Source organism: Falco cherrug, chromosome 3, assembly GCF_023634085.1.
Source record: "Falco cherrug isolate bFalChe1 chromosome 3, bFalChe1.pri, whole genome shotgun sequence".
Lineage (NCBI taxonomy): Eukaryota > Metazoa > Chordata > Aves > Falconiformes > Falconidae > Falco > Falco cherrug.
In genome coordinates, this window is record NC_073699.1 from 28,790,093 (window position 1) to 28,808,330 (window position 18,238).

The 18,238-nt window shown below is 43.6% G+C and overlaps 1 protein-coding gene across 4 annotated transcripts in view; it reads right to left on the reverse strand.

Moving 5' to 3' along the window:
- Positions 1–973: 973 nt before the first annotated feature.
- The window catches only part of GRHL2 (grainyhead like transcription factor 2), a 71,586-nt gene continuing 54,321 nt past the window's right edge, over positions 974–18,238 (reverse strand). For all 4 annotated transcript variants that reach the window (XM_027804200.2, XM_027804151.2, XM_027804096.2 and 1 more), the window contains exons 14-16: positions 14,034–14,119; positions 6,697–6,761; positions 974–5,470 (exon numbers count right to left, since the gene is read on the reverse strand). In XM_027804200.2, coding sequence (XP_027660001.1) covers positions 5,356–5,470; positions 6,697–6,761; positions 14,034–14,119 — 266 coding nt within the window. In that variant the 3' untranslated portion in view covers positions 974–5,355. The remainder of the gene's footprint in view (positions 5,471–6,696; positions 6,762–14,033; positions 14,120–18,238) is intronic.

Sequence of the window (18,238 nt, forward strand, 5' to 3'; positions counted from 1 at the left end):
CTCTGGAGCCTTCTCTTCTCCAGGCTGAACCGGAGAGGTGTTGCATCCCTTCATTAGGTTAGCAGCTCTTCGTTGGACTCTCTCCAGTATATTCATGTCTCTCTTGTACTGCAGAGCCCAGAACTGGGCACAGGACCCCAGGTGTAGCCTCCCCAGCATTGAATAAAGATCACCTCCCTCGGCCTGCAGGCAATGCTTGGTGTAATGCAGCCCAGGATACCATCAGCCGCCTTTGCCGTAAGGGCACATTGGTTCAACCTGGGGGTCCTTTTCTGCAGAGCTGCTTTCCACCTGGGTGGCCCCAGCATATACTGGTGCCTGGGGTTGTTCCTTCACAGACATGAGACGTTGTACTTCCCCTCGCTGAACTTCATAGTGTTCCTGTTGGCCCATTTCTCCAGCCTGTTGAGGTTCCTCTGGGTGGCAGCATGACCCTCTGGTCAGCCACTATCAGCCACTCCTCCCAGTTTGGTGTCATCAGCGAGCTTGCTGAGAGTAGGTTGTGCCCCATCATGCAGAACATTAATGAAGGTGTTGCACAGGACTAGACCTGGTATTGACCCCTGGGGTACACTGCTGGTCACTGGCCTCCAGCTAGACTTTATGCCACTGATCACCACTCTCTGGGCCCAGCTGTTCAGCCAGTTTTCAGTTCACCTCACTGTCTGCTCATCCAGCCTGTAGACCAACAGCTTCTCTGTGAGGATCTTATGGGAGACAGTGTCAAAGACCACTGAAGTCCAGGTAGACATTATCCACTGCTCTCTCCAGGCCAGTCATCAAACCCATGTTTCGGTGATAACTATTCTTTTCAGTCTCTGCTCTTGTTTTCTCGGTAGAATGAATTTCTGTTTTCTTCTTTTTGAAAAGCTTTCTGGGCTCAGAAGCAGGAACTCAATCCCCAATATGTAGTAATACACACTGCAGCAACAGAAATATTATCTCATACATAGGAATATTTATTTTTTCCTTCTTAAAAATGTACAAAAAATAAAATAGCTGTATTTACAGTTTATCAAACCCCTCTCCCAGTTGCAACACTATTAAGTTACATGAGCTATTTTCTTAATATAAAAGCACACTATTTATACATAGAGTTTCCTTGTTTGCCGGAAAAAGGGCTTGTCACAAACTTTGGCACAAACATTCTTGTTTGTATCTTGTCTCAATTCATAGGAAATGGAAGAGCATATAAACATTTCATAAGCTTTACATTTTAAAAGTCCTAAGATACTCCTTTCCAGTTTCATATCAATCAATATACAGGATGTCTGACAGCTGGACAGTTTAGTTTTTACTAACTGTTTGAATTAATTTACAACATTTAAACAATTCATAGCCTGAAAGAGGAAAATATACAAGACAGACACTTGATCTCTGAATTCACTGACAAAAAACTTCATGAGAGAGGACACACGGCGTGGGGGGGGTGGGGCGGTGGGGGCGCGGGGAAGTTCTTTTCTTTGTGGTTTATATTCAATGGTAAAAATCCTCCACAATGTCTTGAAGGCAATATCACGGTACATTAACAAAGCTTCACTGCAAGGATGCACTTTATTTTGGGGATATCAGCATCTGACTGTGTAGAAAGAAACTAAAATTTGAGATTTGGGGGTTTCATAATATAACATCAAATGGACGGACGTAGTGCCAAATCTGTAGTGGGAACCAAAACTAGAGCTTAGAAGCCTAGTCTCCTTTTGCACACCTCTGTCAAGGGTCTTTTGAAACACAACATCTACAGACACAGCACTGCTCTAATTTGTCATAGGGAAAATCAGCTGAGCAGCAAGCCACCTTTCAGGCTGCACTAGTTAAGATTCAAGACTGCTGTCTTGAAGAAGGCAAGGAAATGAAAGCTTTGTTCCTTTAAATAAACAACCACAGCCACAGAGACAAGAGCAGGCAAGGCAGCTATTCCTGTCCCCTGCTGAACAGTAGCCCAATCTCACTTCCATTTAACTCATAACGTTTGGAAGATCCAGCATGAATTGGTATTTTTCACGAAACAAAAGCAACGTGTATTTTAAATGTGCAAGCACTTCGTACTCCTCAAGACCTTTGAATCAAGCAGGGCATGAGGCAGGCCACTGCTTCAGAAGTTTGCATTACTTGTACTGGCCCTTCCCCATCACTTTGATAGCTTGGTTTTGACCAACAAGGTGAACCCTGACAGCTTGTAGCTTGCCACGACCAGCATCCAAGGTTCAGTGCTCCTCCAGCAGCTGGTGCTGCAAGTACAACTAAAGGGGTGCAGGGTGGTGACGTGTTCTTTGTGATGTCCTAGGTGCTTGCGATGCACCTGCATCTGGAGCAGAGAAACAAAGCCCTCAGACCCTGGCAGATGAAGTTAAGGGAGATCAACCTTAACTAGATCTCACTGATGTTTTAAAACAACCTTACCATCAGGGTAAATCCTACTTATCTTCCTCAACCCTGCTAGCTTCATTGAGATGGTAAGAAGGAACTAAAGGCAGGAGTATCAGCTCTCTTATATCAGGAATTCACACACTTCAAGATGTATTTAGAAAAGCTTTCAGTTAATCCTGGAAGTAACTTTCCTTCCCTGGACAGTGCCTGACTGAAAGCTCCTAAAATGGCAATGGAAAGATAGCTCCTTAAGCCCCAGTATTTCCTAGAGTCTGGCACGTCTCACTGATCCTACACTGCTCCTTGGCGTAGGATGCTGCAGCACCCAACAGAACCCAGCTCATACATAAGACAAGAATGTCCCGTTAACCTGAGTGCTGGTGCAGCACATGTTGCACCCCAGCAGCCCAGGACTGTCCCTCCCACCACCTGTCATTCTCTGTGAACCCCAAATTCTCACTGTCCTCAATCCACGCCAGCCCCAGGTGCCACAGGAACTCCAGATAAGAGAGCTTGGATGGCAGGCTTGTTGGGGGCAGAACCAGGGCTCAACTCCCGTGTACATTTACTCCTACGCTTCACCTGCAGCTTCTGCCCAGATAACACAACCAATTGAGAGACCCCAGCTAATATCCTTAGGATCCCAAACACCGTCAAACAACAGAGAAATACAAGAACACCACTGCTCACCAGTCCTGTGTGACAGTTCCTAATGCCACCTGCTAAAACTGTCCCCTTTTTTCTTTAGGGAAAAAGTATCTGGGCTAAGTCAGCACAGACTTTTTATCTCAGCCTGAGCCAAGCAGAAACAAACTGAATCGCAAAAAAAATCCCCTGTATTCCCCAGATGTCTGCTCTCGAGCAGGGTAGCAAAGGCATCTTTGCTGGAGTACGTATTTATAAAAAGATAAGGGAATTACTACAAAATTCTGCATCAGAAGGAGAAAGAGCACATGACAAAGGAAGAGGGAGGGAGCGCAACAGAACAGACACTTTGTTTTGCAGATGTAAGAGGATTCTGGCTATGTTAGCCCTGACGCTAATGGTCTGAACCTTTTATAGGTTCTGGTCCCACAGAAACTTTGACAGGTACCCAACATTTCTATTTGAAGTACAGATTTTAATGTGATGCTATTGCTAATGAAGTTAAGAAAGTGTGCAAGAGTTGCAGGACAATTCATGCAAAAATATGACCAAATCAGACTGGTCAGCTATCCCAGCTACTTTGCTTGAATGTAAATAGCTCCACACAGCTCAAAACACTACTACAGAATAAGGCCTGTTAAACTAGGCAGTATTTCTTTACACCATTAACAACCAAATAAAGATTCTGTGACTAAATGAAAAAACTATTTCAGAAGGAAAAAAAAAAAAGAAACTCTAAAGGTTGCAGGTAGGAAAGGACCCATGTTTCTGTCTGTCACATGGAATCCACGTACAGTGCATAGAAGATAAAATGCTTGCAGCTAAACTCACAGGGTTGTATGCTGAGTGAGGAGCTCTCACCGATAGCCAGAGGAACTGGAGAGGAAAGGTGCTGGGTTTGGATGTGCCAGGGACATTCAGGCCTTGAAACCCTTTCCTGGGGTGATTTTATCCTGTGTGACTCTCTTCACAGAATTCATGAGACAGGGGTGGAATTTGATGGGAAAACGTAGTTCAGCTTGGGTTCAGATCCAGCCCTTATAAGAGAGACCTGTCTCCACACCTCAGTTGTGGGATATTCAGTCTCCACTGGTAAAATTGTTCCAGTTTCGATAAAATATTTCCATCAAGCCCGGGTTTATACTGCACCCAACTGCCCTAGGAATCAAAACAGAATCATTCAATGGAGATAGAAGAGCAAGTACCCTTAAGAAGAGTTTTAAATCCTGTTTCTTACAATCTAGAGGAATGTTTTAATGAGCAGGCTGCTGCGGAAAGCACCTTTCCCTCCATGGGCTTGAGAAAAGCCCACTTTGAGAGCCTCCACTTCATTAACAGAACAGGCAGAAGTCCCTTCTGTACCTCTAGGCACACCAGGCAGCAGACACATGGTGCCTCTTGGATTTGCTGACAGCTGGATGGGACACTCAGGTATCTACAGCTGGGACTCGGGTACCTAAGGTGGGCCCCATTGCACCAGAGCACTCCAGACCCTGCAGCGTGGTTTGCTCCAATATTTCGGTATAAAATTGGGTGGGCAAGGGTGGAGCATATGAGCACAGGTACAGTTATCAGCTTCTCAGTACACACTCCTTAACAGATCGCAGCAATCTAATCCTCTAGGAAAGATTCTGTTAAACCCTAAACCCAATACATACAAAAACATAGTGGCAGTAAACATGCCCACATACAGTAGTTAAAATATATTATTGCATATTATAAACATTATATACAAGGTTAAAATGGTTTCTTTACCATTTACTTACAAGTGACATTTGTAGCTGAATGCCTTACTTACAAGTCCTCATTGCTACATGCTGAGAACTACCAGAGGTATTTGGCAAGACTATACACTATAGAGAGATATGGATCCGTCTGAGCAGGTGAACTGTCAGCCACTTTCCCCATCTTTAGCACTGCACCAATTTTTTAGCAATGACAGAGAACTACCGGTAAAGTGATTTACACCAGATTTCTGAAACTAGACCAGCATGGTTCCATAACTTGTTTTAGAATGAGCTTATCCACACTGAAGTATGGATTAAAATGCTGCATTTCACATTTGCAGTGGGACATCTGGTTACAAATCTGGGGGCTGGTAACTGCTTGTACAGTAGAGAGTGGGGAACAATAAATAAGGGACCAGGTTAACATCGGTGGCCTTGTGCTTGACAAACCCAAGTCTATATGCAGTGGGTGCACATGTGCAGAATGGACAGTATTCTCAAAGCAGTCTTGTAACAGTTTCTCTGATCAATGTCTGTCAAGTTCCCGGGGAATCCTCTGCTTTCCAAGCAGGATGAAATGCTGTGGTTCCTTACAAAAAGGCTCTGTCTGAGGCTAGATCTCTGTCAGTGTGATCTTGAAGCCTTCGACCATGCTCTCCATGTGCAGGATGAATGTGTCCTCATTGGAGTAGTGCTCAATAATGTTGTCATCCATGTTTACCAGGATACTGGCGACAAAGGCAAAAATTATTATTTTCACACACCAGGACACTGAAAGCTCCACTGCATGTGCTCACTTCACTACAATGCAAAACCAGACTCCAGCACATGCCAGTACAGGGACAACAGTGGGAATCATCACCAAGATGTGCCCCATAGTCCTTTACAGTCTTTGGATTAGAGGCTGCGCCTTGCCAAAGTAGTTAAGGCAAGAGACATCCCATCCAGTGCTGGGACGTTAACCTGCTGAAGCTGCCGACGAGGTGAGCTGCACACAGATCCCTGGCAGACCCAGCTAGCTGGGGTTTCCCCTGCCCGGGGTTGGCTCCCTCAGGTGTACCCGCGTGCTGCTCCTCAGCCATGCCGTGTGAACTGCTGCACCTCTGTGGTGTGAGTTGCTAGCACCGGGGAGCAGTGTAATTTGTGCTTTGCACACAGCTCACAGGCCTAGAGCTCAGCTTAGACGTGAGAATATCAACAAGTATTAGAAATGTGTACAAGTGCTTTCCTTGCACGTTAACTTAGGGTGTTTCTTCCAACAAACGTATCACTTGCAAACAGCGTTAGAAAGAAGCAAAACATGAGAAGTTTCACCTGTCTTCTCAAAAGCTAAAGAAATCCCCACACACAACAATGCCGTAGTTACAGCTGAAAATAAATTATTGATTTAAAATTATAACACCACAATATTGTAGTTATTTAGAAGTAAAAAAAAAAGTTAAAGTAGAGAGATTTAGATTTATAGCAAGGAGTAGTAGCCTAGCTATTCTAAAATCAGAGCTGTGATGCTCATGTCTAAATTTACTCAGCTGAAACCCCTGCAGCAAACGCTGCCTGCCTGCCTTTCAGATTCGGAGAGTGGCCTACTTCTTTCTTAACACTGCAGGGAAATTCCACACCACATTCACAGCAAAGGCTGCACCTCTCCCATGCTAGCACTCCACAATGCTATTAAGCATACAGTCTATAAAACACACTTTATCCCAATACATTTTCCAAACACAAACTCTGTTTCTTCACAGTAAGCATGTGAATACTGGTCAGACATGCTGGAGAATCATGTTTTCCCTTCTGCCACCCCTTGCTGTCTCTGTAAATATTAAGATTTCAAGCACATAGGCATGTCTCATACAAGTGTTTATATTGCCCAACACCATGAGGCTCCAAGCATAGTTGGGATCTCTGAGTGCTCCTAAAGATCCTGCAATAACCCCTAGTTAGTTAGTTTACTTACCCCTTTTTGCTCTTTTTATAAAGTTTTGCAATCTTTTCAACTGGAAGCCCATATTTCTCAGAGATCTGAAATGATAAAAATAAAAGAATTATCATTAATAAGAAATATGAAAATATCACCTCTCTATTTACATAAGGCATTAAAACACTACCTCTGCAAACTTTGACAGGATAGCTATACAGAAAAGTCACTCGCAACCATACCGTAACTTCATTTAAGGATTATTTAGGGGTGAATAATTCTATACATATCGATCAAAAACCCACAGCCATTTCCATCCAGGAAGTTGGAGACTATAGTTTTCATAGGGTGTGAGTCATCAAAACTGCCTCACCATCTCCTACTACTCTGCTCAAGGAGTCAACAACTCTTCCCAGCTTCAGATTTTACCAGGGAATTTCAATCTGAGCAGCTGCCTTTCTGCCATTTCTTTTTCTAATTTTCTGGGTTTGCGGAAGCAAAGGCTTCCACCAGGCAGAAGGCAGATGAGTAGCAACACAACAGGAGCTGATAGATTGATGGATCCACAAAAAAAATACGCACATTTCTATTCCTCAATAGCATTTCAAGGTTTGTTAAGCTAACAGGACCATCCACAGTCCTTGGTGGACAAAAACCTCAACATGGCCCAACAACATGCGCTTCTACCTCAGAAAGCCAACTGAATCAGGGCTGCATCAAAGGAAGTGTGGCCAGCAGGTCAAGGGAAGTGATTCTGCCCCTCTACTCCATCCTTGTGAGACCCCCCTGCAGTGCTGCATCCAGCCCTGGGGCCCCCAGCATAAGGACATGGACCTGTTGGAGCGAGCCCAGAGGAGGGCCATGACGATGGTCAGAGGGCTGGAGCCCCTCTTGTATGAGGACAGGCTGGGAGAGTTGGGGTTGTTCAGCCTGGAGAAGGGTCTGGGGAGACCTTGCAGCTGCCTTCCAGTACCTGAAGGGGCCTAAGGGAAGCTGGGGAGGGGCTTTTTACAAGGGCAGGTAGTGACAGGATGAGGAGTAATGGCTTTAAACTGAAAGAGGGTAGATTCAGATTAGATATTAGGAAGAAATTCTTTACTGTGAGGGTGGTGAGACACTGGAACAGGTTTCCCAGAGAAGTTGTGGATGCTCCATCCCTGGCAGTGCTCCAGGCCAGGCTGGATGGGGCTTTGAGCAGCCTGGTCTGTGGAAGGTGTCCCTGCCCATGGCAGGGGGGTTGAACTAGATGATCTTTAAGGTCCCTTCCAACCCAAACCATTCTATGAATCTATGGTACTTCTTTTGTCTGAAAAGTATCTGCAAGGTACCTTTCATTGGGGGAAGGCTGCAAACATGCTACACACAGGATTAGGAAGCTTCTATATCATTGGGGAGGTGACTCAGTCTAATTACCAGGGTGGCAAAATGAGAACACGATTTGGCTCACAAAACATCATCTGAATGTCACAGAGGAGTGTGTTAGCAAGGTAAAGAACTTCTAAAACAAACCTCGTGCCAGCTACTCAAAATGATAAAGCAGAAAATAGAGGAAAAGTTTTGAAGGAAGGACTACTTAGCTGACAAATTACCAATACTAAACAAGCACTTCACTGGGATGCTTTGGCATTGCTTTGCAGCAGTGTATTGGTAACTATTTTGGATGTCTGTTCTGCAGCGAGCCTGTGGTGTGCTCATGGAGACGGTGTCCCTGAGACCTCTGTCTGAGCCAGCTTTCCTTTCCAAACTATGACTCTTCTTTGAGGGAACACATCTCATAGCTCATACTTTAGAAGAGGGTTGTCCCAAAAGGCAAAATAATTACAGAAAAATGGCGTTTTGTCAGTGATTATGTTCTGTGGTACTCTGCTGCCAACCAAAGTAAGCTTCTTGCTCTTCCCAGGTGAAATGAAGTTGCAGCTAAATAGCTGAGTATTTATCTTCCACATTAGAGAACCGAAATGCACAATTAAATACCCATTTAAAGACTGCCAAACATCAGTCGCTGTAAAAACCTTTCTTTGTGTTTCTGTTCAGACTTTGTTTGAGAAAAAGTGATATCTTAGAGAAGTAAATTAAAGCAATTATAATGAAATAGAAAAGGGAAAGCAAGCACTGGATAAACTCAGCACCAAGGACAGATTCAAACAGCCACAGGTTGAATCCCAAGCACAGCTCCCGTTCAGAGACCCAGGATTCTCTAAAAGAAAGAATTAATTAGCCTATATTTGCCTACATCATCTATACTTGTAGAATTGCCATCTTACCTATGACACAATTTTGTACTTAAAAAGTATAGCGTAACTCCAAGATTTTGGAGAACTAATAAAGCTTCTTTTACACTGTAATCCGTTTCCTCTGACCACAGAGTACATCTGTGGCTAACAGAAAGGGGAGGTTGTAAATGAAGAGTAACTGATAAGACACACTAGACCCATCCACCCCGCAAAGTTTTGCACCTAGCAGAGAACAAAATATAAATTAAATTGTGGGCTGTATTTGCTACTTCAGTTTTACTTGCATCAGCATGTTTCACTGCCCTTTTGAATATGGTGCTGGAGATACTGATGGTAGTCCTGGTTCCGTGTTCTCACCTGCCTTGGCAGAGGCCTAATTCAGCAAAAAGGATGTGCAAGCTTGTATGCTGTGGTCACACCCTTCCTGCTGTGGGGAAGAGTGTGTTCTTTTTTTTTTTTTTACTACATTTATGAAAGACGGCTTCACCCCACTTGTCTTGTATCTCACACAAGCATCCTCACCACTGGACTATCAAGCCAATCTTTTTCACTCTGAGCTCTATGTAGCCTATCCAAAAGGCTCTGTGTATCCTGTGGAAAGCTATGTAACTGCATACACAGGGTGGAAAAGCATCCTGCAAAGACGTTCCATAACATACTCAGCTTATTTGGAGCAAGTTCAAGTCTTTGCTCCAAACAGGGCAGAACAAGGGTGATTTGAACCCAGGATTTGCCATAACTCTGTGTGGGATAACCTATTCCAGCTACTCTCCATCACAGATGTGACAGGCTGCCCCACCTTGCCTTTGTAAATGCCTGACCCAACCTGTGTGCATAAATCCAAGGGAGGATCCATGGGCAGGATAGCCAGTAGAAGGAATCACCTACCTCTGGCCAGAAGCACTTGTGCAGGTACTCACATCTTGCCTCTCACTCACACTCCACCCTTGTCTACCACCATCTTTCCAACTCCCCCTTCCTTCCATGCCTCATCCTGTGCTGCCCATGGAGGGCAGCTGCCAGACGTGAGGCTGGCGACTCCTCTGGGCAAATCTTGACTGCCTTAGAGAAGTTCTCAGAGAAACTTCCATGTTCTCCTTGTATTCTTGCTAGCCCTCTGGCTTTGCTTGCCATGAACAGAACGTCAGATAAGCAATCTGTTATATCTGTGGTTTTGTTGTACCCCTAAATTTAAGCTTTCATGGAACACAATAATAAAAATGGTTCCATTTCATCAGATTGTTGAAAAAATCCTTCGTAACACCTCTCTGGTTGTTAACACTGAAACCTAATGATATTAGAATCATATAATGATATTATGAAGATCAGTACTTGAAGACACTTTTCACTGACTCCATGCAAATAAACAAATGGAGAAACATTCCTGTGCCAAGGAGGTTTAATGGCAGCTAATACACAGCGTTCTGCACATTCCAGCATTAAACTTCCCTAGGATATTTGGGATACCTAACACACATTCCAAATGTTGCTCAGAGTGGTTTGGGCCTCTGGGACACCACTTCCTATGAAAGCTATGAGATGCAGGGCTAAGAAAGCCTTGTGAATCACATTGCCTATGTGTCCTCGTTTCAGCAAGGATAGAGTTAATTTTCTTCCTAGTAGCTGGTGCAGTGCTGTGTTTTGGATTTAGTATGAGAACAATGTTGATAACACACTGGTGTTTTAGTTGTTGCTAAGTAGAGCTTACCCTAAGTCAAGAGCTTTTCAGTTTCCCATGCTCTGTTAACAAGGAGATGCACAAGAAGCCGGGAGGGAGCAGAGCCAGGACAGCTGACCCGAACTAGCCACAGGGATGTCCAATACCATAGAACTCATGTTCAGTGTAAAGTGGGGGGAGTTGGCTAGGAGCCCCCGCTCGCTGCTGGGGGACTGGCTGGGCATTGGTCAGCGGGTGGTGAGCAACTGTATTGGGCAACACTTGTTTTTCTTGGGGTTTATTCCTCTCTCTCTTTGTTAGCTTCTTTTTCTTCTTCATCTTCTTGGGTTTTATTCCTCTCTCTCTTTTTGTTATCTTCCTTTTATTCTTCTTCTTCATCACCATCATCATTAGCTTTACTTCATTTATTGAATTGTTCTTATCTCAGCCTATGGGTCTCATCTTTTTGCTGATTCTCCTCCCCATCCCACCAGGGCAGGGGGAGCAAGTGAGTGGCCGTGCGGTACTTAGTTGCTGGCTGGGGTTAAACGATGACACTACGACAGGTGTAGGATTTATATAACATGCAGGGATTAGTGAGCTTTGCAAAAGACTTCCAGCTGACTGAATAAGCACATTTCTCAGGAGCCCCTAAGGATTCAACCAATTATACCAAACAGCAAGCTGTAGAAGCAAGGCTTGAAGTGAGGGTATGGACAGCCTCCCCCTCACAGGCTCAGAAAACAAGTCTTGAGAGAAAATGTGCTAAGTCCTGCGGCAGAATCTGAGAAAGCCAAGAGCCAGCATCTGCTAGGGCATCTCACTGCACTCCCACTTCTGAAAAACATTTGTTGCCAATTCAGGGGGAACACCACTACTGCCAACTTCTATATAAAACAAAAAGATTTCTTATCTGACCTCAAGCAGGCTACAATAAATTTTAAAAAGATACCTTTATCTGGACAAATATTTTCCTTTATCACCCCCATTGCCTATTTTTCAATCTGCTGAGCAAAGAATTCTTTCCTTCCCTTAGGATGCCTGAACAGTGGGACAGTCTTCAGAGTGGCACTGAAATAACAGTCCCCTGACATGGCAAGTTTGTCTGTGGCACATACCTGACTGCACAAGCCACCAGAAATGCTTTCTCTGCTGCAATCAGGGAGACAGAAAGGGCAACATCTGGGCTGGTGGAGGCACATAAGAAAGCATTTTTGTCAACTTCTTTCTATGGAAATACCAACCCTACATTGATTGGAAGGACACAGCATAGATGGGTATCTAATGACCTTTGGTCTAAGTGAACTCTATTGAGCTCACCTGTTACTTTTTAATTTTAGAAAACTTTGGGAGATGCTTGAATTTCCTAATTTAGATTGCCTTCTGTAATTTGAATAAATATGTGATTCCGCAAAATCTAAGACTGGGGTCTTTGGACTAACTTTGGATGGGGCTGAAAGCAGGATTTAGAGCTGGCCAGTCACCACGTGTCATGTTTTGTGACGGGCAATCGTTTCACTATTTTCTGTTGATCAAGACCGACTAGTGTAGGATACAAACATCTTAAAAATCAAGCATTTGCATCACTTTCTGAGATGTGCTGTATCTCTGAAACCTGAGACCTGCAGATATTTGCCAGAAGAAAGAAGTCTGAGATGGAATCTAACTGTTCATTTGGAATGGGGGTACACAAGCAAATAAAATAAACATAGTATCTGAGAAAACAATCTCATTAATCATGGGAAGTTAGGAGAAAGCCACAGACCAGGAACAGTGATTAACAAACAAACAAGTAAAATCCATAAACAGAGAAGAGGGTACGATTCAGGATCATTGGTGTTATCTTTCAGATCTGGGGCTCTACAATTTTCAGAGCCTCAGTTTCTAAGTTCTTGGTACTGAGTTTAGAATTAAGCATTTAGGATTTGCTTAATTACAAAATTACATGATTTGCTGAAACAACTGTAGTAAAGAGTATTTAAGAATATGCAGTTTGACAGGTTTTTGGCATTGATTTATCCACAATATTCCACCAAAGCAAATTAAAATTTTCTCGATATGTTCCTTCCAGTGAACTGGGACATTTTACAACAGATCAGATTTCTCTGGTGCCAAAAACATGCCACCAAGTCAGCAGCTGCGCTGACAGAGGTATGCAGAAACCTTTCCTGTCTCTGCACCAGCTTTGTTTTTATGTTACACAGTGGCTGGAGAACAGGCATGGAGAGGCACAGACTACTGGAGAAAAAAAGAGTCACGTTAGCTTGAAGGACTATAGCATACTTTTAATTTCCATACAAAGACAAGATGAAATCATGTTACAGCTTATCAAGAATCAGACTGCAGCCTCTTCAAGCAAAGCCTGTTTTTTATGACACGTGTGTGTCCTAACAACTGAGCTGCAGTCACAGCTAACAAACAGTATCGGCACAAGCACAGTTAGGACATCCTTAGAACCCAGCAGCTGTCTCTCCTCAGAGATACCCTGATCTGAATAGGTGCTTTAAACAACTTCACCAACCCACAAATCCTTTTGCCTTTTGCTGCTGGTCAAATACTGACCTAGTAACTCAACCTTTACCATATTTGACATTTCCAGTACGTGTAATAAGACACTGTGACAGTTTTATGAGAGTATGAACAGACACACTTCTAGCACTCAGCTGAGCTCTCTAAGGACACTTTCATCCATTCCCATCTTCTATCCTACATGTAACCAAGGTGGAAATCAACTCTTCATCCCATATGTCAGTCTCACATTAGTCCTCCCATCAAAGCAGTGAGACACATGGCTGCTTCTTGACTCTTCCCTTACCAGATTTCACACATCTACTAGCCATCAGCCCATATAAACAGGATTAAATGCAGAAACAGCCACTCATGACCACAGCTAATGGGTAACAAGCCAAAACTCAAGTCAAAAAAGCATCAAGGAGGCAGGCTGGTATGTAGGTCACTCTAGGAGTGAGGGCTAGAGAAGGAATTTGAGACAGGAGGTATGAATGACTAGCCTGCATTGGCTCAGCAACTGCCTCGTGCAAGAACAGCAACTACGCAAAAGCCATATGAAATTCACACGGAAACAGTGCATCCTTGGGCCTCTTCTTTAAAAGATGGCTCCGAACACACCAATGAGCGTTACAGGAGAAGATTCAGCAGGCTGTGAATCATCAGTTCAGAAAAAAGCATTTCAGAAAATGGAGCCCTGCTTCCCTAACACTGGTTAATTACCACCATTTCTCAAGGCTTAGGCCTCCAATAATTCGGCTCTGTGACACTATTTATCCCAGCAACCTGCTGACAGCACTGCATTTGGAACATGCCAGCATTTCAGAGGCGTACTCCAGAAAGCCTTTATAAAATGCTTTAAATGTATTTGAGAATAAATTCATCTTTATATTATGTTTTATCTCGATAAAGACATTGAAAGCCTCAAGATTTTCTTGCCAAGACAGACAAACAATATGGGGACATCAGATACTTACCGCTTCCATCAACCCCTTTACTGTGGGTGATTTCAGCATCAAAGCATCAAACACCTCATCTGTCTCCTTCCTCACATACAAAAGCACTGAAACAGAAAAAAAAAAAAAGTCAAACTTGGAGCAGGTTCAGTCAATTGAACAGACAAAACAGCCCACACTGAATAGAAAAACAAATATTAATCCGTGACAGATAAAATGAAGTGCTGAAGATGGTTTGCACTTAAAAAAATATGTACTCTTGATATCATCAGTGATCTAAACATGGAAGACACATCATAGTTGCTTTGAAAACCCACAAAGAAAATTCAGCAAATTTAATGTGAGGAATCTATATCTTCCAGAACTTAAACCTTCATTTACTGAAATAAGATAAGCTAAAAAGCACTGGGGCCCTGTTCCTGCGTCACAGGACAAAACACAAAACTAGGTCTTCCTAACCCTGTGTCTCAGCTTGCACCTCTCCAGGCTTCATCCAAAAGACTGGGAAAGGACATTTAGAAAAGGCAAGTCTGGTTTGCCTTTAGCTGAGCCTTTAAAATCAATGACAAGGAAAAGGAATAGCTCCTTCTGACATGACCACATGGATGACTGCAAATGGGCCTGGCCAGTCTGAAAATAAACACTGGAAAGAACAAGTCCAAAGTCATTCGAGACTTTACAGGGGAGACATTCATAAGGTAAATGCGTGCCTACCGGCTGTGCTGTGAGCCCGCTCCTGCTCAGGTACACAAATGCCATTTGTGCTCCTGAAAGTCTCCTCCTTACCCCCTCAGATGTCCTGCCAGGTCTTAGTGGTTCACAGGTGCAGTGCCCTGCCCTCTCTAGCTCTTGTTCTCCCCTCTCTGACTTGTACAGGTTAAAGGAGAAAACTTGCTGTTACATGGCAAAAGCAAAGCAGACAGCTACAAAGCAAACAAACACAAACACTAAAGAAGTGTTTTAGGCGTAATCTCACATGGCTTTTATCGAAGTTGCAGGTTAAATAAGATGTTCCACAATTAATTTGGTTCCCTAAATAAAATGCCTTTTCAAATAGCAGTGCTGCACGTTAGGTACAAAGACACACACAGTGTTAGGTACTTTGTGTCTGTGTGACAAACTACATCAGTAATCATCTTTTTTTTGGGGGGGGGGGGGGGAGGGGGGGGAGACAGAAAAAGGTATCGGTATCTTTTGAAACTGCTAATTCCTGTGGTCCAAAAGATATCTTCACCAGTAGTTCAATAAATGACTTGCAACCAACTTGAACCAACAGGTATCTGGTTTTCGTACAGAAGCAATTATTTGGAAGCTAATTCTCAGGTCAAGACTGTAGCAGGGTACTCAGGCCTATTTGCAGAGAATTGTAGCTTCTTTGCCCAGGTTTTGAAATGATTGAAAAAAGATTTGAAACATAGGCAGATCAGTCCCCTGTCTTGGTCTACAAACCAGACACACTGGACAATGGTGATCTTTTTTTAATTCAGAAGTATGAGTCACAAATCTGCTACCACAAGCATGCAGTCACATTCTTTTCACCTACATTCTGGTAATTCTTTGGGACCTGCCTGAGAGTGTCCTTTTAAAGGACTCAGAAGCTGAGATAACTTTGAGTCACAACCTCAATAACTGTTAGAATATAAGAGAACAAAAAAAATCCACATCAGTAGTTAAATTTCAGTGGGTCCAATATGTTTACTTGCATGGGGCAAGCACTCGTTCAAAGTGCTTATTTTGCCTGTACTAACACTTCTATTAATTCAGTAATTCTTTTCTTGTGACTAAAGGGCTGTCCTGTAACTCCTGGCTTTTCAAACACCTGGAACTCTGCCAGCCTTAACAAACGTGTTTGAAAGTATTTCAGATTTCAAATACAAATGTATTTGAAATGTATTTCAGATTACAAACGTATCTGAAAAGAGCAAAAAAATCACTTGGTCCAAGGTTAAAGTTGGGGACACTATACAATCTGAGTGCTGAGCTTTAAATCTCTCCGTTGTGCTTGGCACATCAGGCAACGTTATGCTGAATGAAGGATCCGTTACAAGGATAACGGGGAACTTGAATCACTATTATACACACAGAAGGCCAGGATTAGTAAACATATGGGGGTTTGCTGGTTTTTTCTTTCCCCCAATAGGTGTGACAATCCCAGCTTTTGATTCACAAGGGCACTGACTTCTGGTGACAGTGATGCTTTAAGAAGCCCCTGTCTCACCCCTGCCCTTAATGCTCTGTTACTCCGGCCTGTCTCAATGAATTGTCCTGGATGATGAACTCTCTTAAACAGCAGATGTGAGTGAAAAAACAACCCTTTTTTCTGAGTCGTTCTTCAGACAGATCAGGTCCCTGCTTCAGCGTACAATGCAGCCCCACAAGCCCTCGTGCTTGCATAACTGCGGAGAGGCGGCCAGCTGGCCCGCAGCAGGAGGCACAGCCAGGGCGGAGGCAAAGGGGCTGCGAATTCTGCATTGGGCTCAGCAGCACTGCCACTGAATGCCAAGCCGTGACCGATGATGTGACACAACTCATACTTATGCCCTCCGATCCTACTGTCACCATGTTCATGGCGTCAAGACGAGCTCACTTTAACAGTACCGACTGCAGTATTTTGAGAGGGGGTGGAATCTTGTACCAGGCAACTTTTATCTGGAAGTTAAAAGATAAATTCAGATTTGCACTAACAGGCCTCAGTTCTTAACCTTCTTACAAGCACTGAAACCAACTGTAGCCCCTAATAGACATTGCAAAGAATTACAAAAGAGGGGGGTGATAAATTTATCTTTAATTATTTAAGAAACAGCCCTGATTTACAAAATTGCAGAGTGGCAATCTAGCCCTTGTTGAAGGCAAGGGAGGTTGTTGCACCTGGGAGATTTTTGGAAGCCAGGCCACTTAACTGAGGATTTAAGTGTGAACGCAGAACAATGTTAGATACTTCTTTTGAAAGCATTAACAGCTTGGCTTTCCACTGGCAAACCTGCCAAGGCAGAAGACAAGTAACAGACATGTGGCAAAAATGAAAATAAGGTCAGGATGGGACAGCAAGACTTGGGCCACTACAAAGGTCTGAGCCCAGGCATTATCAATGCTCTGACTGCCACTCTATGAGCAATGACTTCAGTCTTTGTAAAGTGGTGCCTTGATAGAGATGTGGCACATTTTAGTCAAGGAAAGCAGGCTAGTAGCTGTGACCTGGCTTTTCTTTCCTACATTTGAAGTTTCACTAATTGCCCAGGCACAGTTTCTCTAAGTGACAGAGTGAATGCTGTCCTCCACAGGGATGGATCACAAAACCCTGACTGTTATGAATCCAAAATGTTTCAGGGTAGTTTAACATGACTTTCCTGAGAGACAAAGCTAGACAAAAATATGACTTTCTTCAAGCTGAGAACTACAGGACTGGAAATCTCCCTGATCTGTAACACAGCTGCGGTTTTTATAATTAATGGAAAACTCTCTAAGAAATCTGAAAGGGAAAGTGATTTGAAAACTCTTACTGAGAAGTCAAAACAGGAAAAGGCCACAAGTCTAGCCAAGTAACTAGCTGCACTGCACACTTGATACAGCTTAATGTACTTTACATTTCTGTGTTGGGTACTTGTACCTCACTTAGAGGTCAAGGAGATGAAAGAATACTCCACAAAGACACAGCTACCTGTGTGAGAATATGAACCTTGTTTTAGCGATGGTCTGCAAACCCCTTTAGAACTGTTCTCTTGAAGGTTGCCCCTTAATACTTTTGCATCCACCGGACAATATTACAGTTAGCTCCATCAGGCAGAGGTGAGGCCACACGCCGCCACTCCAGTTCTTCAGTTGGACTTGGACCCCTCACTGGGTGCTGCTCACCTGCACTACTCTGATAGTGAACCACCTTGGGATTCCATTGCTTTTAATGCATACTTTCACATATCAGACCTGTTCTCTCTCAGACATTACACCAGTGCCCCATCTATACCTGCTCTCTAGGCATTATTGATTCTACTATACCAAATAAACCTGGGAGGAAAAAAAAGCTTCTAGTATGGCTAAACCGAGGAAAAACAGCAGAACATTTTCATACGCAGTGGCTCCCGTGGCAAAGACAGTATTGTCAAATAGGCAGATTCAGCTGAGCTGCACTCCATCAGCACAGTCCCAGATGCAGGGTTCCCGATGGCAGGAAGTTCACCAGTGCAAAGGCCACACTGGAAAAGACTTGGCCTCCAGCCAGCGTAAGTCCA